The sequence below is a fragment of the Ranitomeya imitator genome, chromosome 2 (genome assembly GCF_032444005.1).
Source record: "Ranitomeya imitator isolate aRanImi1 chromosome 2, aRanImi1.pri, whole genome shotgun sequence".
Classification (NCBI taxonomy): domain Eukaryota; kingdom Metazoa; phylum Chordata; class Amphibia; order Anura; family Dendrobatidae; genus Ranitomeya; species Ranitomeya imitator.
The window spans coordinates 398,136,063-398,163,176 of record NC_091283.1 but is presented as its reverse complement, the minus strand read 5'-3'; the positions used below and the strand labels follow the sequence as shown (position 1 = coordinate 398,163,176).

The window sequence follows — 27,114 nt, the reverse complement described above, 5'->3', positions numbered from 1 at the left end:
CGTCCTGGGTCGGGAAGGGGTTAAATGCTTCCAATTCTTACTTCTTTTCAAGATTGTTATAGATTGTTTGGTGAGAATTTCATTTAGCAAAATCTCCCATCCTTCTTGGACATTTCTGTCCTTTAGAACTGTGGAGAAACGGGGGGTCGTGGGCACCCAAGTCTGCTAGCCGAAACGTCATAGACCATGGATCGTTCCGCCTAATGCCCCCTCTCCCATTCAGACAACACAGGGTGAGGGTAAGACAGGGTGGCAATGCTTTATTGAACCACAAAACAGGCAGATAACACGTAGAACACTCCCAGCAAAATTTTCCAAGATAGTGCATATTACAGAACAAAAAAAAAGTGAAGGACAGCATCCAATCCAGGTGAAGTATAAAAAGTTCTTTATTGTGCCAGATGCAACATTTCAACCATACAGGTCTTTTTCAATACAATCACAGCCACCAATCACCATCTAGAAACCGCCCAAATAATTTACATAATAATGAACAATGATTACATAAACAAAATATACATTGTACAATATCTCACATAACACTTACATTTAGTGACGACCAATGATATATAATATGTACAAAAAAAAAACTTAACTATCCCATATAATGTCACATAGCCATCAGTTGCCATAGTATTCATTCACCAATTGATAAGGCTATCTCATATGTACAGTACAGATCAAAAGTTTGGACACACCTTCTCATTTAAAGATTTTTCTGTATTTTCATGACTATGAAAATTGTAAATTCACACTGAAGGCATCAAAACTATGAATTAATACATGTGGAATTATATACTTAACAAAAAAAGTGTGAAACAACTGATATTATGTCTTATATTCTAGGTTCTTCAAAGTAGCCACCTTTTGCTTTGATGACTGCTTTGCACACTCTTGGCATCCTGCTGCCAGCAGGCCTCCAGGCAGAGTGCTTAGGACACGTGCCCGCTTACCTCCAATCTCTTAAAAGGGATAATGCGCATTTTTTGAAAACTCCAATTAACCAATGGCAACGCACTGATTACTACTTCTGGCTCCTCCGTCATAGAGAGGGTGCCAGAGCAACGAGTATCTACTCTTGCTATTTCCTGTTCCGTTTGCACTCTGCTTATACTGTTTGTTTCCGCATAATATCAGTGATCAGGGGTTTGGCTATTCTAAGACGACACCTGTACCTTTATACTCAAGTGCCATCCCGTTCCGCCACTCGCCATCTAAACCCCTGGACTACGCTCCCATCTACCTGGAATCTGACTTCCCTCGCCAGAGCCAGCTTTATACTTTATATCTCATACTCGGTGTCCGCCGGTCAGCTCCATCATATATGTTATATCTGTTTATCCATTTGTCCTGCTTGGACAGCTGCCACGTGTCCGGGGTCTAGCTGGAGGTAGCACCTGTGTCCCTCAGGTATTCCATTCTGGTCCTGTTCGAGGGATCTTACCATGGATACCTGGGGCTCACTAGTTACGCCCCCTTCGGAGCCCCCCAGACCAAGGTCCCGAGGTTCCACTCAAAAAATAAAAGACGAATGTGAACTTCATCACATGTGCCTCCGCTTCCATTCGTTACACAATTGTTATGCTCTCACCCCCATTTTGCTTCCTTTTGCAGCACCCTAGCCCTTACTACCACCATTTACTCCCTATTTTACCATGATTACTATTTTGACAGAACCCCTTTAAGCCATTTTCCTATCCACATTTGTTTGTAGGGCAATTGTCCTGCTCTTATCCCCATTTTGCAGCCCCCTAGCCCTTACTCCGACCATTTTAGTCATTTTACAGCACTGAAGTTCAGGTTCCCATTGACTTATATAGGGTTCGGTGTCAAGTTTGCGACCCGAACCAGACCTTAAAGGGACACTGTCACCTGAACTTGGAGGGAACAATCTTCAGCCATGGAGGCGGGGTTTTTGATTCACCCTTTCCTTACCTGCTGGCTGCATGCTGGCTGCAATATTGGATTGAAGTTCATTCTCTGTCCTCTGTAGTACATGCCTGCACAAGGTGCAATCTTGCCTTGCGCAGGCGTGTGCTATGGAGGACAGAGAATGAACTTCAATCCAATATTGCAGCATGCATGCAGCCAGCGGGTAAGGAAAGGGTGAATCAAAAACCCCGCCTCCATGGCTTTGTTCCCTCCAAATTCAGGTGACAGTGTCCCTTTAAAAAAAAAGTGCTCCCGAACACGGACATACACGAATCTGCTCATCTCTAATAACGATACATCATGGCTGATTAAGCATGGCTCCTCACAGAAAAGGTTCTGACACGGAACACAGAGAAAACCCACATGAACTCCACACAGCACGTATCCTACAAGCGCTGCTCCATACATGTCACATACACACAAATCCGCACCATACGCGTCATACGCAATCACAGCGCTACAATACAAATGTCACACACACGGCTCCGCCCGTACACCCCGTACACACATGGCTCCGCCCGTACACCCCGTACACACACGGCTCCGCCCGTACACCCCGTACACACACGGCTCCGCCCGTACACCCCGTACACACACGGCTCCGCCCATACACCCCGTACACACACGGCTCCGCCCGTACACCCCGTACACACATGGCTCCGCCCGTACACCCCGTACACACATGGCTCCGCTACGTACACCACGTACACACATGGCTCCGCCCGTACACCCCGTACACACATGGCTCCGCTACGTACACCACGTACACACATGGCTCCGCCCGTACACCCCGTACACACACGGCTCCGCCCGTACACCCCGTACACACACGGCTCCGCCCGTACACCCCGTACACACACGGCTCCGCCCATACACCCCGTACACACATGGCTCCGCCCGTACACCCCGTACACACATGGCTCCGCTCCATACACCCCGTACACACATGGCTCCGCTCCGTACACCTCGTACACACATGGCTCCGCCCGTACACCTCGTATACAAACGGCTCCGCTCTGTACACCACGAACACACACGCCTCCGCTCCGCACACCTTGTACACACATGGCTCCGCCCGTACACCTCGTATACAAACGGCTCCGCTCCGTACACCACGAACACACACGCCTCCGCTCCGTACACCTCGTACACACATGGCTCCGCCCGTACACCTCGTATACAAACGGCTCCGCTCCGTACACCTCGTACACACACGCCTCTGCTCCGCACACCTTGTACACACACGGCTCCGCTCCGCACACCTCGTACACACACAGCTCCGCTCCGTACACCTCATACACATGCGGCTCCGCTAGTCCTTACACTCCGTACACACACGGCTCTGCTCCGTACACCTCGTACACACACTGCTCTGCTACATCCACACTGTAAACCCCTCCTGACCCCACACATAAACTTCCTCTCATCCAGCACCATGACAACCAGCACAGCAGAGTCCTGCAGACACTGAGGCCCCTGATCATGTGACCCCTGACTCCTCCCCTCCTATGACCTCATCCCAGGTCCTGTGTGCACAGAACAGCCATATATGTGGTGCGCGGCTCTGCAGGTGGAGGTAGGTGCTGGAGATTCCCCATTATTGGGCGCAGGGGACATTAACTACCACAGTGCTGGACAGCATACCCCTTACTGAGCTGCGTAGAATTCATTCATTAACTTTAATTAAGTTTTCACTTTTCTAGCCTTTATGTCGCCTTGTGTGAGTTTGTTTCTGTTTATATACAGGTAATATTTTAATTTAGATATTCCATTACAATTAATGTGTATTATTTTTTGTGGCGTTAAGTAGAGAATGACGCCATCGTATTTTGCACTTTGTTTTGTCGTAGACTGCGTGGTTTAATTCATTATAACGGGGTTCCCATCACACGACTGAATTGAGCTGCGTGGTCGAGCATGAACGCTGTCGTACCGTACATTGTTAGGCTACGTTCACATTGGCGTTCCGCCAATGTGCTTCGCTGTTGCGCCGGCGACGCAGCGGCGATGCGCCCCTATGTTTAACATAGGGGACGCGTGCGTCGTTTTGGTGGCGTTTTTCGCCACGTGCGTCGTTTCCGACGCTAGCGTCGGACGCAAGAAAACGCTACATGTAGCATTTTCTGTGCGTCCGATTTTCGTCAGAAAACGACGCACGCGTCGCAAAACGCGCACGTTTGCGTGCGTTTTAGCGTGCGTCGCGCATTGCGTCGCCGACGCACGGCGGCGCAACGCTAATGTGAACGTAGCCTTAATGGGACCGATGGAGATAGGCGACAATTCTTTGTGGGAAAATCCCTTTGAAGATCTAACCATAATATGGGGGAAAACATACTGATCTCTTTGGGTCAGACAGAATCTTTAGACGCACAGTAACCAGGAGAGTTCATGGAATCACATTCACTTTGCTTGGACAGTGAGGCCGTAGTCACGTAAAAGGCTTACTGCCACAATATTGGTTTAAGCGGTGATGACTGTGATGTGATGCTCCACAGAGATCATTCACCATACATGCTGCCATCACCGCTCACACCATTGATTAGCTTTAAACAATATCATCAATACAGAAACCATATTAAAAAATATAGGTATATTACTGACCCTATGCCTAATTAAAGGAGCATAATCAATAAATCTACATGGGCACTCATAAATTGGAATGGATACTGAAAAACATGGATTGCATATTCCCAGATATAGTTCAAAAAGCTTTATTATTAACCATACAAAATTATATATATATATATATATATATATATATATAAAACTTACTTATCAGTTACTTATCACTAAGTAACTGGCTTAGTGATAGAAAGCAGAGGGTGGTTATAAATGGTATAGTCTCTAACTGGGTCGCTGTGACCAGTGGGGTACCGCAGAGGTCGGTATTGGGACCTGTTCTCTTCAACATATTCATTAATGATCTGGTAGAAGGTTTACACAGTAAAATATCGATATTTGCAGATGATACAAAACTATGTAAAGCAGTTAATACAAGAGAAGATAGTATTCTGCTACAGATGGATCTGGATAAGTTGGAAACTTGGGCTGAAAGGTGGCAGATGAGGTTTAACAATGATAAATGTAAGGTTATACACATGGGAAGAAGGAATCAATATCACCATTACACACTGAATGGGAAACCACTGGGTAAATCTGACAGGGAGAAGGACTTGGGGATCCTAGTTAATGATAAACTTACCTGGAGCAGCCAGTGCCAGGCAGCAGCTGCCAAGGCAAACAGGATCATGGGGTGCATTAAAAGAGGTCTGGATACACATGATGAGAGCATTATATTGCCTCTGTACAAATCCCTAGTTAGACCGCACATGGAGTACTGTGTCCAGTTTTGGGCACCGGTGCTCAGGAAGTATATAATGGAACTAGAAAGAGTACAAAGGAGGGCAACAACATTAATAAAGGGGATGGGAGAACTACAATACCCAGATAGATTAGCGAAATTAGGATTATTTAGTCTAGAAAAAAGACGACTGAGGGGCGATCTAATAACCATGTATAAGTATATAAGGGGACAATACAAATATCTCGCTGAGGATCTGTTTATACCAAGGAAGGTGACGGGCACAAGGGGGCATTCTTTGCGTCTGGAGGAGAGAAGGCTTTTCCACCAACATAGAAGAGGATTCTTTACTGTTAGGGCAGTGAGAATCTGGAATTGCTTGCCTGAGGAGGTGGTGATGGCGAACTCAGTCGAGGGGTTCAAGAGAGGCCTGGATGTCTTCCTGGAGCAGAACAATATTGTATGTTACTATGTTACCATGTATCTATGCAAAGTCAATTAGAACAGAGACACAGAAAACAGAGAAAAGCGTGTATATCACATACAGTACTAGGGCAAAGAGAGTATCTAATTCAATTAATAACCGAATAAAGTGCAAATGCTTATATAAACCTCATAACCAACTGCACGAAGAGATGCAGAGTGGATACTGTACCAATACAAAGTGTGTAGGCAGGGCCGGTTTTAAACAAAGTGGGGCCCTGGGCAAAAGTTTAATGTGGGGCCCCAAATGCTCAAATATTGCATTATCACACCGAAATTCTTCTGTTGTATTTACAAGCACTAAGTTCAGTCCGGTAAATGAGCGTGATAGACAATATTGAAGTCGTTCGACACTTGTTTCCCGGCCTCTTTAGGGTAGGTACACACGTTCAGTAATTGACAGCGCTTTGGACGCATCACATGTCTGCTGCATCCAAAACGCTGCTGGCTATTGAACGCAGGTGAATTCACATGTGATCACTGAACCGTGCAGATTCACCGCGTCTAATACATTGCATAGGTGAAATTTATCTTGTGGATGCGAGACATAGACATGCTGCGGTCTGGAGAGACACGCTACATGTCCATCTCCGCAGAGGAGCTGCGGGCATCTGGACACACATAGTGAGCATGGGATTTCTTGAAATCCCATCCGCTGTGCTGTAACATCTGGATGCTGCACAAGTACGCAACGTCCAACTCGCAACGTCTACTGACCGTCTGCACCTACCATTGCTCCAGGAAGAATAATTGGTACAGATAGTCCTTGATAGAGTATAATGCAGCCCCACTCATAGTATAATGCAGCCCCCCTAAGAGTATACTGCAGCCCCCCATAGAGTATAATGAAACCCCCTCAGAGTATACTGTAGTCCCCTCATAGAGTACAATGCAGCCTCCTCAGAGTATAATACAGCCCCACACACAGTATAATGTAGCCCAAAGAGTATAAAGCAGCCCCCTCAGTGTATAATGCAGCCACACACACACTGTATAATGTAGCTCACCACACTCAATATAATGCAGCCCCCAAGAGTACAAAGCAGCCCCCCAGAGTATAATGCAGCCCCCACACACAGTATAATGCACCCCCAGAGTATAATGCAGCCCCCACACATAGTATAATGCAGTGCCCCAGAGTGTAAAGCAGTCCCCTCAGAGTATAATGCAACCCCCCACACACAGTATAATGCAGCCCCCTCAGAGTATAATGCAGCCCCATACACACACTGTATAATGCAACCCCCCGGAGTATAATGCAGCTCCCACACACAGTATAATGCAGACCCCCAGAGTATAAAGCAGCCCCACACACACTGTATAATGCAGCCCCCCTCACAGTATAATGCAGCCCACCACACACAGTATAATTCAGCGCCCCTCCCCACAAACACACACAGTATAGTTCAGCAGCCCCCACACAGTATAATGCAGCCCACCACACACACAGTATAGTTCAGTGCCCCCCACAAACACATACACAAACACATACACAGTATAATGCAGCCCCCGCCCACACACACAGTATAATGTAGCTCCCCCCACACAGTATAATGCATCCCCCCACATACACAGTATAGTGCAGCCTCCACACGCACAGTCTTAATGCAGCCCCCCGAAACATAGTGTAGTGCAGCAGACACACAACACTCCTTCTTCCCCAGCTGCTCTGGCTTCTGCAGAGTGTCTCAGCGTCTCATCAGCTCCACTGCTGACACATGCTCAGTCAGAGGCAGAGGGGGAGTGAAACGAGAGGGAGTGTCACATGACACTCCTCCATCACTGCTTTCGATTGTATCAGCATCTATGATGCCGAAAAGTTGAATGCGTGATGCAGCGTCGGGCCCCTATTACTCATCGGCCCCATAGTGGCTGTGTGGTGTGCCGCTGTTGATGGCACGCCACTGGCTGGGGGCCTCTGGAGGAGCGGGGGCCCTAGGCGGCTGCCTGGTCTGCCTGCCCCTAACGCCGGCCCTGTGTGTAGGTAATTTATTTCTCACATGTAGTAACCTAAATGTAACACTGCATCCATACAAACAACCATAATGAACTATTTACGCGTTATTATATGTGGTACCACGCTGACCGCAACAATGCACGTTTCACATTAGCTTCCTCAAGGGGCCCTCTTTGGCAAAACGTGCATTGGGAATGTGAGCATGGTACCACAGATGTGTAACAATATATGGTCATCCAAATGACCCTGATCAAAAGTTTACATATCGTGGTGATTTTGGCCTGATAACATGCACAGAAGTTGACACAAATTGATTTGAATGGCTACTAAAGGTAACATCCTCACCTGTGACCTATTTGTAATCAGTGTGTGTGCATAAAAGCTGAGTGAGTTTATGGGATCCAGACAGACTCTTGCATCTTTCATGCAGTCACTGACGTTTCTGGATTGTTAGTCATGGGGAAAGCAAAAGAATTGTCTACGGATCTATGGGAAAAGGTAGTTGAACCCTATAAAACAGGAAAGGGATACAAAAAGATATCCAAGGAATTGATAATGCCAGTCAGCAGCGTTCAAACTATGATTAACAAATGGAAAATCAGGGGCTCTGTAAAAACAAAACCATGGTCAGACAGACCCAAAAAAATGTCGTCCACAACTGCCAGGAAAATTGTTCGGGATGCAAAGAAAAACCCACAAATAACATCAGCTGAAATACAAGACACTCCTAAAACTAGCGGTGTGGCTGTTTCAAGATGCACAATAAGGAGGAACTTGAAGAAAAATGGGCTGCATGGTCGAAGAAAGCAATTACTGCGCAAATGCCACAAAGTATCTCACCTACAATTTGCAAAACAGCACAGAGACAAGCCTCAAAGCTTCTGGAACAAGGTCATTTGAAGTGATGAGACCAAAATTTAACTTTTTGGCCACAACCATAAACGTTACATTCAACAAGGCCTATGATGAAAGTAACACCATTCCTACTGTAAAGCACGGAGGTGAATCGCTGATGTTTTGGGGATGTGTGAGCTATAAAGGCACAGGAAACTTGATCAAAGTTGAAGGAAAAATGAATGCAGCACATTATCAGCAAATACTGGAGGCAAATTTGCACTCATCAGCCCGGAAGTTGCGCATGGGATGTACTTAGACGTTCCAACATAACAACTATCCAAAACACAAGGCCAAGTCGACCTGTCATTGGCTACAGCAGAATAAAGTGAAGGTTCTGGAGTGGCCATCTCAGTCTCCTGACCTCAATATCAGTGAGTCACTCTGGGGAGATCTCAAGTGCACAGTTCATGCTAGACAGCGCAGGAGTTTACAGGAACTGGAGGCTTTCTGCCAAAAAGAGTGGGCAGCTTTACCATCTGAAAAAATAAAGAACCTCATCCACAACTACCACAAAAGACTTCAAGTTGTCATTGATGTTAGATGGGGCAATACCTGGTATAAAGAAATTGGGTATGTAAACTTTTGATCAGGATCATTTGGATGTGTTGGGTTGTCATTATGATTTAAAAAGCTAAAATACAGTAGTTTGGCAATAAATGGCTTCACCCAACCACTAACCATGAGTGGAGAAAAAGTTTTGGTTTTGTCATTCATGTTCTCTGAAAAAAATGCCAAGAAAGCAAAAATTCTGCCGGAGTATGGAAACTTTAGAGCACAACGGTATATGCACATGCCTTTTTGTATGTTTAATAAATCTTTTTGAATTATATCTTGGATTAGTGTATGCACTCCATGTTTTTCAGTATGCCAACCATGGATTAGCTGTAGGGCTCATGTGAAGGTGTGAGATGACTTTGTCATCAAATATGGAAGAGCTTCTCTCATAATATATTAAATCTTCTAGTCCATACAAAGAGGAAAAGAATACAATATCTACACATTACAGTTAGGTCCATATATATTTGGACAGAGACAACATTTTTCTAATTTTGGTTATAGACATCACCACAATGAATTTTAAACAAAACAATTCAGATGCAGTTGAAGTTCAGACTTTCAGCTTTCATTTGAGGGTATCCACATTAAAATTGAATGAAGGGTTTAGGAGTTTCAGCTCCTTAACATGTGCCACCCTGTTTTTAAAGGGACCAAAAGTAATTGGACAGATTCAATAATTTTAAATAAAATGTTCATTTCTAGTACTTGGTTGAAAACCCTTTGTTGGCAATGACTGCCTGAAATCTTGAACACAAGGACATCACCAGACGCTGTGTTTCCTCATTTTTGACGCTCTGCCAGGCCTTCACTGCGGTGGTTTTCAGTTGCTGTTTGTTTGTGGGCCTTTCTGTCTGAAGTTTAGTCTTTAACAAGTGAAATGCATGCTCAATTGGGTGGAGATCAGGTGACTGACTTGGCCAATCAAGAATATTGCACTTCTTTGCTTTAATAAACTCCTGGGTTGCCTTGGCTTTATGTTTTGGGTCATTGTCCATCTGTAGTATGAAGCGACGACCAATCAGTTTGGCTGCATTTGGCTGGATCTGAGCACACAGTATGTCTCTGAATACCTCAGAATTCATTCGGCTGCTTCTGTCCTGTGTCACGCCATCAATAAACACTAGTGACCCAGTGCCACCGGCAGCCATGCATGCCCAAGCCATCACACTGCCTCCACCGTGTTTTACAGTTGATGTGGTATGCTTTGGATCATGAGCTGTACCACGCCTTCACCATACTTTCCTCTTTCCATCATTCTGGTAGAGGTTGATCTTGGTTTCATCTGTCCAAAGAATGTTCTTCCGGAACTGTGCTGGCTTTTTTAGATGTTTTTTAGCAAAGTCCAGTCTAGCCTTTTTATTCTTGATGCTTATGAGTGGCTTGCACCGTTCAGTGAACCCTCTGTATTTACTTTCATGCAGTCTTCTCTTTATGGTAGATTTGGATATTGATACGCCGACCCCCTGGAGAGTGTTGTTCACTTGGTTGGCTGTTGTGAAGGGATTTCTCTTCACCATGGAGATTATTCTGCGATCATCCACCACTGTTGCCTTCCGTGGGCGCCCAGGTCTTTTTGCATTGATGAGTTCCCCAGTGCTTTCTTTCTTTCTCAGTATGTATCAAACTGTAGATTTTGCCATTCCTAATATTGTAGCAAATTCTCGGATGGGTTTTTTCTGTTTTCGCAGCTTAAGGATGGCTTGTTTCACCTGCATGGAGAGCTCGTTTGACCTCATGTTTACTTCACAGCAAAACCTTCCAAATGCAAGCACCACACCTCAAATCAACTCCAAACCTTTTATCTGCTTAATTGAGAATGAAATAATGAAGGGATTGCCCACACGTGTCCATGAAATAGCCTTGGAGTCAATTGTCCAATTACTTTTGGTCCCTTTAAAAACAGGATGGCACGTGTTAAGGAGCTGATACTCCTAAACCCTTCATCCAATTTTAATGTGGATACCCTCAAATGAAAGCTGAACGTCTGAACTTCAACTGCATCTGAATTGTTTTGTTTAAAATTCATTGTGGTAATGTCTATAACCAAAATTAGAAAAATGTTGTCTCTGTCCAAATATATATGGACCTAACTGTATATCCCCTTATAGATTTCCCCTTATTATCTCCAGTAATTGTAATATTACATGGGATCCTTATGATGTTACATCGTCATCTTCTCCCCATTCAGGTTCCTACAATATCGGATTATCTCAGTGGAGATCTTTTATTTAATTGAATTTTCCTGATTGACCCGTGAAGGATGGGTAGGGACAGAGACAAGATGGCGGAGAGGATATTACACCTCACCCTAGAGATCCTCTTCCGGCTTACTGGAGAGGTGAGAGATTCTGATGACGTCACATTCCATCATTCTTATCTATGGGAATAATAGATGGACAGAACTGGAGAGGTGAGGACTCTGGATATGTCTAGTGAGATTTATTAATGTGTCTATCCATAACCAGGATTACACAATAATGAAGAAGACCTCTAGTGAGCGCTGTCAGGCCCCTATGTCGGAGGGATGGGGAAGACCCCTGAGTCCAATCACGGGGCCTCCTCCTCACCCCCTGATACATGAGGACATCAATGAACAGAAGATACTAGAACTCATCTACAAGATGATTGAGCTGCTGACTGGAGAGGTGACACTGCTGGGAATGCTGGGACATTATACAGTAACGCTATGGAGGGATCGGGGGGATGACAGTATCATTGTATGTGTCAGGTTCCTATAAGGTGTCAGGACGTCACCGTCTATTTCTCCATGGAGGAGTGGGAGTATTTAGAAGGACACAAAGATCTCTACAAGGACATCATGATGGAGGTTCCCCAGCCCCTCACATCACGAGGTAATAGACAGGACTAAATACACACGGCCAATAATTATCTGTATGTAATGAATGAATTCAGTCCCTGTATGTGTTTCCTCCAGTTCTATCCAGTAAGAGGACAACACCAGAGAGATGTCCCCGTCCTCTTCTTCCACAGGACTGTAAACAAGAAGATCCCAGTGTTCCTCAGGATCATCAGGTAGATGGAGAGAAGATGTCATTGGATCTTCCCTATAATGTGAAGACGGCTTTGAAGGTCTTATGCTCAGTCTTATTTTATCCACCAGTATGACAGGATAAAGCTGATCATAGATATTGCATGTTGTCTGGATCTTCTCACAATTGTCTTGCTACTGTGTAAACAGGTGCAAGCTGCCATGGTGGCATAATATACAAACAAAGGAATACAGCAGCACTGCTATATATAATAGACTTATAAATATGAAAGTACTTAGCTCATAAATTGGCCAATTCCTGTGTGCCCATCAACCACAGCAAGGTGACCTTTTTTCTTATAAATATTAATTCGGTATTCTTCTCATCCATTAAATAGATTGACTTTCTTTTGCCTTAAAGGGACACTGTCACCTGAATTTGGAGGGAACAATCTTCAGCCATGGAGGCGGGGTTTTCGGGTGTTTGATTCACCCTTTCCTTACCCGCTGGCTGCAATATTGGATTGAAGTTCATTCTCTGTCCTCCATAGTACATGCCTGCGCAAGGCAAGATTGCCTTGCGCAGGCATGTACTACGTAGGGCAGAGAATGAACTTCAATCCAATATTGCAGCCAGCGGGTAAGGAAAGGGTGAATCAAACACCCGAAAACCCCGCCTCCATGGCTGAAGATTGTTCCCTCCAAATTCAGGTGACAGTGTCCCTTTAACTACTATTCCACCATTAAATTCCTAAACAGATCCATCCTGCAAGTGTTCACTCTATTCTATGTCAGCAAGCAGCTTGTAATGGTACAACTACTCATCTCTGTCTGCTGTCTCATCTGCTGCATATCACCTGCAATATATTTTAATGAATTATGCTTACTGAATATTTGCTATAATTGATCTGTTGCATTGTTCTCAGTACTCACTGTTGTATATCCATGGGGGGTCACTGTAGATGTTATCTTGGGAGAGGTGTTATAGCACCGAGATGGAATCAGGACTAGTGTCTTTGATCATCTATCCACACCAGGATGTGTTGAGCAGCTATTGCTAATTTATCCCAATCCAGCTCCTACAAACCCTCTCTCATGACCCTGTATTGTGGCCTATAAATTTGGAAACACTTTAAGGGGTGCATGCAGTGCGGGGTGCATGCACGCTTCCCATAAGCAAAGCATCACAGAAGCTAAACATCAAGAAAAAGCAGTTTTTCCATGGCAGTTAGTCAGGGCAGGAGTCTACTTGCACTCCCTCATCTCCTTCTCTTAATTGTGCCCTCTGGAATCCATGGGCTGTATGTAACAAGCTTCCTTTCCTGAACGACTACTTTCTGAACAACTCTCTGAATCTGTTAGCCCTCACTGAAACCTGGATCCAGAATTCTGACACTGTCTTCCCTGCTGCGATATCCCATGGTGGATTACAATTATCCCATTCCCCGAGACCCACAAACAGACCTGGTGGCGGAGTCGGCATACTCCTGTCCCTACAATGCACTTTCCAGGTCATACCCCGTCACTCTCATTTCCTTCTTTTGAGATCCACACCATCAGGCTCTTTTGTCCCCTCTCCCTCAGAGTAGCAGTCATATATCGGCTTCCAGGCTCACCCACCCAGTTCCTTGACCATTTCTCAGCCTGGCTGCCGCACTTCATGTCCTCAGAACTACCAACCCTTATCCTGGGAGACTTCAACATCCACATTAACAGCCCTACTTCCACATCTGCGTCCCAGCTTCTATCACTAACCACTTTTCTCGGCCTCTCACAGCTCTCAATCTCTGAGGTAACACCCTAAACCTTGTCTTCGCCCAGCTCTGCTCAATCTCCTACCTAGATAATTCACAGCTTCCCCTCTCTGACCACAACATTCTCTCCATCTCGTTCACAATTCCTCGCCCACCCCAGCACAATCCTACCTACCACACATTCAGAAATCTACATGCCATTAAAGGGAACCTGTCACCCCGAAAATGGCGGGTGAGGTAATCCCACCGGCATCAGGGGCTTATCTGCAGCATTCTGTAATGCTGTAGATAAGCCCCGATGTTACCTGAAAAAGGAGAAAAAGACGTTAGATTATACTCACCCAGGGGCGGTCCCGCTGCTGGTCAGGTCGGATGGGCGTCTCCGGTCCGCTCCGGCGCCTCCTATCTTCTTTCCATGACGTCCTCTTCTGATCTTCAGCCACAGCTCCGGCGCAGGCGTACTTTGCTCTGCCCTGTTGAGGGCAGACAAAGTACTGCAATGCGCAGGCGCCGGGCCTCTGACCTTTCCGGCGCCTGCGCACTGCAGTACTATCCTCTGCCATCAAGAGGGCAGAGCAAAGTACGCCTGCGCCGGAGCCGTGGCTGAAGATCAGAAGAGGACGTCATGGAAAGAAGATAGGAGGCGCCGGAGCGGACCGGAGACGCCCATCCGACCTGACCAGCAGCGGGACCGCCCCTGGGTGAGTATAATATAACGTCTTTTTCTCCTTTTTCAGGTAACATCGGGGGCTTATCTACAGCATTACAGAATGCTGCAGATAAGCCCCTGATGCCGGTGGGATTACCTCACCCGCCATTTTCGGGGTGACAGGTTCCCTTTAACTGTTGTGAATTCTGCTCTTGGGCTCCATCCGGTGGTTGTAAGTGGCACTTTTGTGAGTTCTGCTCTTGGGCTCCCTCCGGTGGTTTTAAGTGGAATGGCTGCTCCTTGGATTTAGCAGTCAGCAGCTGCTTCCACTGATTGTCTATTCTGCTCGGCTATTTAGCCTGGCTCTTTCCTTCAGCTTCTGCCACTTGTCAATGGTTCCTGGTTGGATTCACATCTCTTTGGATTTCCCTGTTATCCTGACCAGTTCAGCAAAGCTAAGTCCTTGCTTGCTCTTTTCTGTCCACAGGTTGTGGACTTATCCGTTCTGTGCTTTCTATGTTTGTCCAGCTTTTCAGTATGAATTAATTCAGTGTAGCTGGAAGCTCTGGGAAGCAGATTTACCCTCCACACCTTTAGTCAGGTGTGGAGATTTTTGTAAACTCTGTGTGGATTTTTTGTAGTGTTTTATACTGACCGCACAGTATTCCATCCTGTCCTATCTATCTAGCTAGACTGGCCTCCTGTGCTCATCCTGGTTTCATTCTGTGTATGTCTTTTCCCTCTCCACTCACAGTCATTACTTGTGGGGGGCTAGCTATCCTTTGGGGATTTTCTCTGAGGCAAGATAGTTTTCCTGTTTCTATCTTTAGGGGTAGTTAGTTCTCAGGCTGTGACGAGGTGCCTAGGGAGTGTCAGGAGCATCCCACGGCTACTTCTAGTGTTGTGTTGAGCTTAGGGACTGCGGTCAGTACAGTTACCACTTCCTTCAGAGCTCGTCCTATGTTGCTCCTAAACCACCAGATCATAACAATTAACCCTCATACACTTTCAGACTCCCTACACTCATCACTGTCCCCAATCTCCTCTTTTTCCTGTCCTGATCTGGCTGTACACCACTACAGTGAAACTCTAAGAAGCACCCTGGACCAAGTAGCGCCCCTCACCCTCAGAAACTCCAAGCACAGAGTAAAACAGCCCTGGCTCACATTACAAACTCGGCTTCTCCAGCAATGCTCTAGGAGTGCTGAACGCTTATGGAGGAAAACTCGCACACCAGAAGACTTCATCCACTTCATATTTAATTAAGAACCTATAACTCTGCACTTTACCTCGCCAAACAGGCCTACTACACCACCCTGATCTCCTCACTATCCAACAACCCCAAGAAACTTTTTGACACCTTTCACTCCCTCCTCATGCCAAATGCACAAGCTCCTATCACAGATATTTGTGCTGATGACCTGGCCTCCCACTTTATAGAGAAAATAGATAACATCCGTCAGGAAATCTGCTCCCAACCACCAAGTGCAGTGACTGCCATCCCTCCCTACATTTCCCCTGGCTCACTCTCCACATTTGATCCCATCACAGAAGAAGTCTCCAGGCTCCTCTTTTCTTCTCGTCCGACTACATGCACTACCGACCCCATTCCCTCACACCTCCTCCAGTCACTCTCTCTAGTCGTCACAACTCACCTAACTACAATCTTTAATCTCTCCCTCTCCTCAGGCAATTTCCCATCCTCCTTCACACACTCTATCATTACTCCAGTATTAACGAAACCCGCTCTCGACCCATCCTGCACAAATAACTACAGACCAGTCTCCAATCTCCCCCACATCTCTAAACTCTTGGTGTGCCTGGTCTACTCCCACCTTACCCGTGACCTCTTCACTCACTCCCTCCTAGACTCTTCACAGTCCGGCTTCCGCCCCCTACATTCGACAGAAACTGCACTCATAAAAGTGACCAATGACCTTCTGACAGCAAAATGTAATGGTGACCACTCTCTGCTCATTCTTCTCGACCTTTCTGCAGCTTTCGACACTGTTGACCACCGTCTCCTACTCTCTAGGCTCCAGTCATTAGGCAATAAAGACACTGCACTCTCCTGGTTCTCTTCCTATCTTTCTGACTGCTCATTCAGTGTTTTCTTTGCTGGCTCCACTTCATCTCCTCTTCCTCTCGCTGTCGGGGTACCTCAGGGCTCAGTACTTGGCCCCCTTCTTTTCTCTCTCCACAGCCCCAATTGAACAGACCATCACAGATTTGGCTTTCAGTACCATCTTTATGCTGATGGCACACAACTATACAGGTCATCCCCTGACCTTACCCCTGCTGTGCTACAGAATGCCAGTGACTATCCGCAGTCTCCAACATCATGTCCGTTCTCTATCTGAAACTCAACCTCTCCAAAACTGAACTTCTTCGTCTACTAACCTCCCTAAATCTGACATTTCCCTCTCTGTGAGTGGCACCGATCTCTCCACTTCCCATATACAATCTCTTGCCCACTCGTGCCGCTTACACCTAAAGGACATCTCTAGGATACGCCCTTTTCTCACCATGGAAACAACAAAACCCCTCACTGACGCCTTGATCCACTCCCGCCTGGACTACTGCAATGCTCTATTAATTGGACTCCCTGTTACTCAACTTTCCCCCTCCAGTCTGTCCTTAATGCAGCAGCCAGGGTTGTCCGTCTAGCTAATCGGTATTCAGACGTCTCCGCTCTTCGTCAGTCGTTACACTTGCTGCCCATTCATTATAGAGTCCAATCCAAAGTACTTGTTCTCACCCACAAAGCTCTCCACAATGCGGCACCCCCTTACATCTCCTCCCTCATTTCTGTCTTTTGGCCTAACTGACCACTGCGCTCTGCAAACAACTTTTGACTAACCTCTGCACTAATCCGTACCTCCCACTCCCAACTCCAAGACTTCTCCCGTGCTGCGCCAATCCTCTGGAATGCTCTACCCCAAGATATTAGGACCATCCACAATTTGCATACTTTTAGGCCCTGCTTCTAAACACATTTGTTCAGAGTGGCCTATCACATTCCCTAATCAAAGTCATTTTACGTATAAGTGTGTGTGTGTAGTCCATTCACTACTTCCATCTATCCCCCACCCCCTGAAGATGGCTGGAGCATCATTGTAAATACACACCTCTACCGTGTACTTATGACTGTTGTGTTTGAAACTGTTAAACTGTAAGGCGCTGCGGAATATGTTGGTGCTATATAAATAAAGATTATTTTTATTATTATTATTATTATTATTAAGCATTGGTCCTGATGCCTTCTTATGTGTTTTGGGTGTGGAGTCAGTCCATGCTATGGGTTTTGTCTGGTTGGTCTTTAGTTTGCACTAAGTACCTTCATTTTTTTATAAGTATATTCAATATAGCAGTACTGCGGTTCAAATTTCATATATTCAATGTTTGCATACATCATGGCGCTTATAGAAGTTGCTCTCCTGTTTGTGATGGATAAATAAGGACCCAGCCGGCAGGATGTGCCCGTATCTTCATTCTAGTAGTGTGCTGTCGCTTGTGATATCACATATGCTTTGTCTTTTTAGCTGTTTTAATTGCTCAATCTTATTTATAAGCATTAGCTTTTTATTTACTTTATTTTGGCGCAAGCAGTATTCTGGCTCGCAAGCTATATCTTTTATACATGCGCTACATTGTTTATCGGCCGGTACCATGAGACTATTTCAGTCCATGCGCTATATTCACATCGATCCTTTATGTGAATATACACATAAGACAGAGAGACACTGGAGAGGAGACAAAGCGCAAATAGGGTCTTATCTGGGTAACAATATAGAAAGATATGCACGATTGCGCTCTCCTGGATGCAGCTGCAGACCCACGAGGAGATAAATGCATAGAACTGGAGAAACAACTGGGTTACTCTTGCCTGCCGAGGAGAAAAAAAATAAAGGATGCCAATCCAATTTCAGGTGGTGTTATTCGTCTACCCATTTCGAAGTATAAAACGATCACAGTTTGTTCTGATGAAGAAGTTAGACGTTATATACCTCGAAACGTGTCGACGAATAAAACCATCCGAAATTGGATTGGCATCCTTTATTTTTTCTCCACGGTATCTCAGAATCGCCAACTTGTTTCTCCAGTTCTATATGTACACACATGGGGTCTTTGGTCCAGGGAACATCATTTCCTTATGCACTATTATGATGCAGTGCTTCTTTTCACAACCATCCATTTATTTCTAGGTACGTTTCTCAGATTTCTTCCTTCTGCACAAAAATGGTAGTGAGTGCTTTCCCTTATACACAACCTGTTTGTTCCTTGTATGTCCACATATCATTTTACATTCAATCCTGTCTAATCACCCACTGGGATATTATTGGTCAACATGCTAATTACCATATTTTTCTGACTATAGGATGCACCCAGGTTTAGACAACAAAAATCAAAACAGGAAAACTATATTTCATAGTATTTAAACTTCCATAAAGGCCTTATGAGTAAGAGTAGTGTGAATTAACACTATATAAAACAGTTTAAGGCTGTTTTGCATTTAAAATTGTAATGGATGAATGGAAGTGTAAGGGTACGTGCACACATTTTTCCTACCAAGAGACATCTCTGTTCCAAACATCGTGTCTCTTGGTAGGAAAAATGCTGCGTAAAATACTCAAATTTTTTAATGCTCTTTTTTATTTGTATTCCCATTCATTAGAATGGGTGAAAAATAGTAATGAGCGAATAAGGTGTTATCCCGCATGCTTGGGTGCTGAGTGTTTACGGCGTGCTCAAAAAATAAGCTTGAGTCCCCGCATGTCTCGCGGCAGTTCGACAGACACAACACATGTAGTGATTGCATAACAAACAGGCGTTGGGACTTGAATATATTATTGAAGGATACCGAAGACACTCGGTTAGCACCTGAGCGTGCGGGATAACACCTTATCTGAGCACGTTCGCTCATCACTAGTGAAAACTATATGAAATGCTGTGTTTTTCGCAGAAAAAAAAACAGGTTAAATACTTGACATGTGCACATATCATACGGGTTAGTGTAACCGCAAATATTACTTCCGGTCTCCTCTTCTGCTTTATATCTAGGTGATTATGTGGCAAGTTTGTTTGAAGGTTTGGATACATCTTCGGGCTCATTCATTCATCAATTTTATGTTTTTATGGAGTACACTCATACCTTTGATAGCCTTTGGGGAAGTTCACATGTCCAGTTTTTTGTCAGACCAAGTGCTCCACACAAAAGCACGGACATTTGTCTGATATTAACCCATGTGTCAGATCAAACATGCCAATGTAAGTCTGTGGTGAAAAAAAAAAAACAGATTGCACTCTAAAGTCAACCGTGTGCCTGTTCTTGGAGTGTTCGAAAGGAGAAGCTTGAGAAACCTCCATCAGTTTTTTTTGTCACCGGAGAAAAACTGATGAAACTTTGACCAAACTCTGATGGTAAAAATGATGATCAAAGACAGTGATGACATTCAGACCAATCAAGCAGAATGAGCTGTCTCCGGACTATAACACACATGCACTTTTTAGCAAGGGTTTTTCTTGCTAAAAATGTGTCTTATTCTCCAAAAAAAATGTCAATGAGCTTTTCTGGTGTTAAAAATCATTTCACATGATTTTTCCATTTGTCTTTGATTTTTACAATATCCATTTTAGGGTGAAGATCTGACCCATATGAATACTATAGAGACATATGTGAGGGATGGTGAGCGATGTAAAGAGGAGAATTTTACAGATAACCTCACAGGTGAGTAGTGACCACTAAATGTCGAGAAATCACAGATTCTTCTCAGTGATTGACTTGTACAATTATGTGTAACATTTTTATGAGAATATTAATACAGTTTTTTCTTAGTGGATTTTACCAAACCTAGGATCTTTCCTCTTGCCCACAAAGTTTTCAGTAAACTTAAAGGGAACCTTTCAGCAGGATTGTGCACAGTGACCTACAGACAGTGTCAGATCAGCACTGTTATACTGATTTGGGCTGGAGTCACATTCACCGTATAAAAAAAATCGGTCCGGTTTTGACGGCCGAGAATCGCACAAATGTTCCCGAACAGTGATCTGTATGTAATCTGTTTGCAATGTGAGTGTCAGTGTCACATCCATATGGCATCCTTATGAAATGCAATTTTAACATGAGCTTTAACATACAGCAGTTCTCTCTATGTAAAAGCACATGTTAAAATTGCATTGTAAAACACAACTGTAACATTGTTTTAATACCAAATAATTATATATATATATATATATATATATATATATATATATATATATATATATATATAGATTAAAAGCCGGCAAATGATCTGCCGCGTCCAGTAGAGAATAGAATGGGTTAGAATAGAATAGATATATACACATAGTATACGTGTGTATATATATATATATATATATATATATATATATATATATATATATATATATATATATATATATATACACACGTATACTATGTGTATATATCAGTGACACACGCATATACATATATATATCTTTATATTTCATAGACAGATAGATCGCAGAGTAGCTGATAATTCATTTGTCGGCTTCTGTAAAATCATTGCAGAAGCCGACAGGATAAGAGACCAGGATTACATACAGTAAACCATTGCAGAACAGTTAGATTTATATATGTCAGTGGCTAATACAGTTAGTAGTATGTGTGTGTAAAATTTGGGACCTATATGTATTTAATAAAATAATGTTTTCACTGAAAAAACTGGCGTGGGCTCTCTCGCAATTTTCTGCGCCAGAAAGGGAAAGCCAGTGACTGAGGACAGATATTAATAGCCTAGAGAGGGACCATGGTTATTGGCTCTCCCCTGGCTAAAAACATCTTCCCCCAGCCACCCCAGAAAAGGCGCATTTGTAAGATGTACCTATTCTGGCACTTAGCCTCTCTCTTCCCATTGCCCTGTAGTGGTTTCATATGGGGTAATAAGGGGTTAATGTCACCTTTGTATTGTAAGGTGACATTAAGCCGGCTTAGTAATGGAGAGGTGTCAATAAGACACCTATCCATTACTAATCCTATAGTTGTTAATGGATTAAAAAATGACACAGCCAGAAAAAAGTATTTTAATGAAATAAAACACTAAACACAGTTTGACCATTTTATTGTTACTGGTAATCCATGCGAAGCCCTCGATCTCCTGGAAAAAATTAAAAATAAAAACCAACAATATACCCATACCTGTCCGGCGTTCAGACAGTCCCACACCGTAATCCATATTTGTGGTATATAAAGTTTACAACTGGGAGCGGTGCTAATGCGACCGGCCTGGCTGTAAACTACTGGGGAATGAATGAAATGCTGGGAGCGGAGCTCCAGAGACTAGCGGTGACGTCACTGAACCTGCGCTCCCTCACAGCTTGAACTCAGATGAACTCTTGAGCGTGGGAAAATCAGCATGGTACACATTTGAAAGTAAATTAAGGATAAAGAGTGTGTCACAGGGTCATCCTTCAGTAAATTGTCAAACATTTAGAGTGGCCACATTAGTAGGGTTGTGAACCCTTGTGTTAAAAAAGTGGTTAACCGGACTAAAGGTCCAAAAATTGATTAGCTTATAGGCCATATGTGGAGCAGGAAAGTTACATATTTAGCTGCCACAGAATGAAATAGTTGACCAGCTGCCGTTATACCTTGTTTTGTGCCATTTTTCAAAAATACGGTACTTGTTCTCCAGCCCTTGAGGAAACTCGAGATGCCACCACAGTGTTAAATGTTTACTTATTAAAAAGGTAATTAAAAAAAATTACCTGCATGTCTTCTAGGCCACAATAGCATGTTGTAAGATGAGGCTTCGCTTTCTCTTCACCTGGCAGTGTTGAAAGAACTGTGTGTAACGGGGAATTTACAGGGAAAAACTAGGGCCCTTTCTGTACAGAGATTAGATTATCTGTTTGTTATATTTATCAAGTCTACCCCAATCTTGAAGTAAACTAATTAAAGAGTTCGTCCACTACTTTTTCATTGATGACCTATCCTTAAGGTACCGTCACACTAGACGATATCGCTAGCGATCCGTGACGTTGCAGCGTCCTCGCTAGCGATATCGTCCAGTGTGACAGGCAGCAGCGATCAGGCCCCTGCTGTGCTGTCGCTGGTCGGGGAAGAAAGTCCAGAACTTTATTTGGTCGCTGGACTCCCCGTAGACATCGCTGAATCGGCGTGTGTGACACCGATTCAGCGATGTCTTCGCTGGTAACCAGGGTAAACATCGGGTAACTAAGCGCAGGGCCGTGCTTAGTAACCCGATGTTTACCCTGGTTACCATCGTTAAAGTAAAAAAAACAACCGCTACATACTTACCTACCGCTGTCTGTCCTCGGCGCTCTGCTTCTCTGGTCTGGCTGTGAGCACAGTGTCCGGAAAGCAGAGCGGTGACGTCACCCCTCTGCTTTCCGGCTGCCCGGCGCTCACAGCCAGACCAGAGAAGCAGAGCGCCGAGGACAGACAGCGGTAGGTAAGTATGTAGCGTTTGTTTTTTTACTTTTTAGGATGGTAACCAGGGTAAACATCGGGTTACTAAGCGCGGCCCTGCGCTTAGTAACCCGATGTTTACCCTGGTTACCGGGGACCTCGGGATCGTTGGTCGCTGGAGAGCTGTCTGTGTGACAGCTCTCCAGTGACCAAACAGCGACGCTGCAGCGATCCGGATCGTTGTCGGTATCGCTGCAGCGTCGCTTAGTGTGACGGTACCTTTAGGGTATGTCATCAATGTCTGATCGGTTGAAGTCCTAAATGTCCGCCGATCAGCTGTTCTCAGTTTTGGCACTGGCTCCCAGACGGAACTTCTCGATTATGGAGCTGCTGATAGTGGCCCATGGTAGGGTACGACACATCTGCCTTCTCTTGATTTGAATAGGAAAGTTATATTTGGTAATATTTGGGAATTGTATGCCTCCATTTTTGTTTGGCTAATGACAGCTTTCCAGGGTCTTTCTTTGATTTATTTTTTAATTGAATTATTGAGCAGATTTTGCAAAGTTATGAATCTCCATTACCTTATTTTGCACTGTTCTATCTCCGAAACCCTGCTGTTTTAGCTTCCTAAAGTTCATGCTTTTTCATCAGCTGCTCTGAATTGCAAGACTCTGTACTCAGACGCTGTTACAAACACCACCCTGTATAAGCATGGGAAAGTGATGCAGAGACCCTCACATGCAGAGAATTTGAGTAAGGATTAGCTAAAATCTGTATTGGTCTAAACAAAATGGACTATCACTGAATAAGTGAGTCACACAACCAAAGAGACACACAGACAGATGATTTGCAGCTTCGTGGTGGGTGTATTAAAATTGCAGGCTGCAAGTCATAAAAGCCAGAGTCTTATTCTACATGTCCAAGTTACAGCTTGTAGTAAAAAGGTATCTGAAAGGGCAAGTGCAATAGCCTATCCAGTCTGATAGCCAAAGTAATTGTTAACTTAAGAGAGTCATGACAATGCACCATCATATGGCTTCAGCAGCAGGATTTGACCAAAGCAGAGAATTTTACAATTTGTAATATATTGGTTTTATATTGAAATGTTAGAACATACTATGTGTAAAATATTAGAATTTATATAACTTCAAGGCGCTGTTATTGACCAATAATATGACTATTTTTTATTCCTGGCAGATGTTTCTACCAGAAGTTCAGAGGAACATCAGTTAATTTCATTTTTTAAAGCAGAAGATCATGGTATAATACCAGATACATGTGAATATCTTGCCAGTGTTCCAGAAATACTTTCATCCCTTTGCAGTGAAGATCTTTCATTTTCTGCTTTATCACCAACTTTTAAGCAAAATGAAGATAGCAGAAGAGATTTTGAACATGAAAGACCTCACACAGAGGAGAAGCCATTTTTATGTGCAGAATGTGGGAAATGTTTTAAGAAGAAATCCGTTTTATTTAGACATCTTAAAATTCACACAGATAATCCATTTTTATGTTCCATATGTGGGAGACATTTTTCTCACAAATCTGATCTTGCTGAACATCAGATAATTCACGAACGTGAGAAACCATTTTCATGTCTAGAATGTGGAAAATGTTTTAGAGAAAAATTAAATCTTGTTCAGCATGTGAGAATTCATATGGGGGAAAAGCCATTTGCATGTTCAGAATGTGGAAAATGTTTTACCCAGAAATCAGCTTTAGTTACTCATCAGAGAATTCATACAGGAGAGAAGCCATTTAAATGTTCTGAATGTGGAAAGTGTTTTCGCCAAAATGCATCTTTCTATGCTCATAAAAGAGCACACACAGGGCAGAAACCATTTTCGTGTCCAGAATGTGGAAAATGTTTTGCAGAGAAATCACATCTTGTTAGGCATCAAAGAACTCATATAGGCGACAAACCGTTTGCCTGTTCAGAATGTGGGAAATGTTTTAATCAGAAATCATCTGTAGTTAAACATCGGAGAATTCACACAGGGGAGAAGCCATATTCATGTTCCGAGTGTGGGAAACGTTTTGGCGATAAATCTAAACTTGTTACCCATCTGAGAATCCACACAGGGGAGAAACCATTTTCCTGCTTAGAATGTGGGAAATGTTTTAACCAGAATTCAGTTCTTATTGCACATCAGCGAATTCACACAGGAGAGAAACCATTTTCATGTAATGTGTGTGGGAAGTGTTTTGCACAAAACTCCTCTTTATTTGCTCACCAGAGAGCTCACGCAGGAAAAACACTTTCATGTTCAGACTGTGGGAAGTGTTTTACCTACAAATCATATCTTCTTAAACATCAGAAAAGTCACACAGGAAAGTAGAATTTTTCTTTTTAGATAAATAATTGAAGAACAAAAATTGGCAAGAAAAAAAATGAGCAGGTACGTTCAAGTTAAAATCACATGCCCTACAAAAGAAAAGCAATATTCAGAAATTGTGACAAAAAACATATTGCGTACACATATTCTTAATATACCATTTTAATTACTGCCGGTAGAGAACAATATGCAAAAGCCCCAATTCATCATGCACCTGTTTTTTGTGCTTGGCGTCATTTTCTTTGTTTGTACCCAATTCATTATTCTATTTGAGCCTTTTTTTAAATCTAATTTATATGTGTTCATCTGTTTTGTTTTCGCATTGTAGTTTAGCGATTCCAGATCTTTAGCCACTTGCGACTTTTGGAAAAGTTGCAATACTTGACACAATTTTACTCCAGCCTTCCCCTGATGTATTTTTGAGTATGTCAAAAACTTTGGCGCAAATCTTGCAACTTTTAATGCCAAAGTCGCAAGTACAGTTCAAGACAGGAGAAAAGCCCATTTTTGATCTTACAACAAATTCATGGTTCGTGTGCTCCCACCCATAAATATTCATATGAATGACTCAGTACTCCTGTTTGGAAAAAATAATGTTAGTAGCTAACTATAAGGCTATGTGCACACGTTCAGGTTTTTTTGCGTTTTTTCACGGTAAAAACGCTATAAAAACTCATTAAAAACACATACATTATGCATCCTATCATTTAGAATGCATTCTGCATGTTTTGTGCACATGATGCGTTTTTTTCCGCGAAAAAAAAAACGCATCGTGGTAAAAAAAAAAGCAGCATGTTCATTAATTTTGCAGATTTTCTGCGTTTTTCCCGCTATTCTATGCATTTGGGAAAAAACGCACAAAAACACGTCAAAAAACGCATGAAAAAACGCGAAAAAAAATGCATGCGGATTTCTGGCAGAAATGTCCGTTTTTTGTCAGGAAAATTTCTGCAAGAAATCCTGACGTGTGCACATACCCTAAGTCCCATGCTTTATGAAAAAAATTTTTTTTCAAAAAGTTGGGTATTCCCTATGTAGATATATTACATTGTTGTGAAGTGTCAACTTATTTAATATTTAAAAAACTTCATGACAATGATTTGTAAGTCATCCAATGCAATGCTGTCAGTTTTTGAGCCAAGAATAAAGTTTCTCTCAAAATTATAGGTATGCAATGTGTCCATTCTCCTTCAAGAATATCAAATATACCACTTTTAGGATTGCAAAAAAGTGGCGACCGTAAAGGGAAAAAAGAAAACTTAACACATTGGACCTCGGGTGCTAACCGCGTGACTTCGGCGTGCTTGACAAATATGTCCGAGTCCCCGCGCCTGCTTGTCTCGTGGCTGTTTGACAGCCTCAACACATGCAGCGATTAACTAACAAACAGGCAATCCCTGCATGTGTTGCGGATTTCGAAGAGCCACGAGACATGCAGCTGCGAGGACTGGAACATATTACTCAAGTACAAAGCTAAAAATGAGGTATCGCGCTAAAAATACTAAGCAGGCTGTAAGTTCGAGATTTTACCTCTTGGAAAAACTAGTGTGCCAACAAACAACTAGTACCGGAACTAATGCTGCTAGTAGCAGTCATAAGTGAAAATAATAAACACTTACTCGTTGCCTAAGTCGTGGAATGCGGTCCCAATTGGTGTGATGACCTGCGGGTGCTGCTGTACAGGATTCCAAATAACCAGGCGGCAGGAGTAGTTGGAAAGCGCAGAGCTAGAAGCGCCCTGGCCAGTGGCGTCCATGGATGCGCGGCTGAAAAAAATGGCCGACAGTGCTCTGCAGCGTGTGACTTCACAAGGCTACGGAGCCTTGCTGGGGCAAAAAAACT

At 43.6% G+C, this 27,114-nt stretch overlaps 1 protein-coding gene across 2 annotated transcripts; it reads left to right on the top strand.

Annotated features, from left to right (window-relative positions):
- The first annotated feature begins 3,448 nt into the window (after positions 1–3,448).
- On the top strand, positions 3,449–26,437 carry LOC138664153 (oocyte zinc finger protein XlCOF22-like). 2 transcript variants are annotated; one of them, XM_069750599.1, is made up of 7 exons: positions 3,449–3,508; positions 11,317–11,466; positions 11,594–11,773; positions 11,857–11,980; positions 12,064–12,161; positions 20,158–20,248; positions 24,134–26,437. In XM_069750599.1, the coding sequence occupies exons 2-7, from the start codon at positions 11,389–11,391 to the stop codon at positions 25,273–25,275; spliced, it is 1,713 nt and encodes a 570-aa protein (XP_069606700.1). In that variant the 5' UTR covers positions 3,449–3,508; positions 11,317–11,388; the 3' UTR covers positions 25,276–26,437. The 2 variants fall into 2 exon arrangements, with proteins under 2 accessions (XP_069606700.1, XP_069606701.1); XM_069750600.1 differs by lacking the exon at positions 3,449–3,508 and having other exon boundaries at positions 11,299–11,466.
- Positions 26,438–27,114: the final 677 nt, after the last annotated feature.

Excerpts from the sequence above, each read along its gene's own strand:
- LOC138664153 (XM_069750599.1), top strand. The coding sequence starts at position 11,389 with ATGGGTAGGGACAGAGACAAGATGGCGGAGAGGATATTACACCTCACC. Across the intron at positions 12,162-20,157 it reads GTGTTCCTCAGGATCATCAG|GGTGAAGATCTGACCCATAT; the intron begins GTAGATGGAGAG and ends TATCCATTTTAG. Across the intron at positions 20,249-24,133 it reads TTTTACAGATAACCTCACAG|ATGTTTCTACCAGAAGTTCA; the intron begins GTGAGTAGTGAC and ends TATTCCTGGCAG.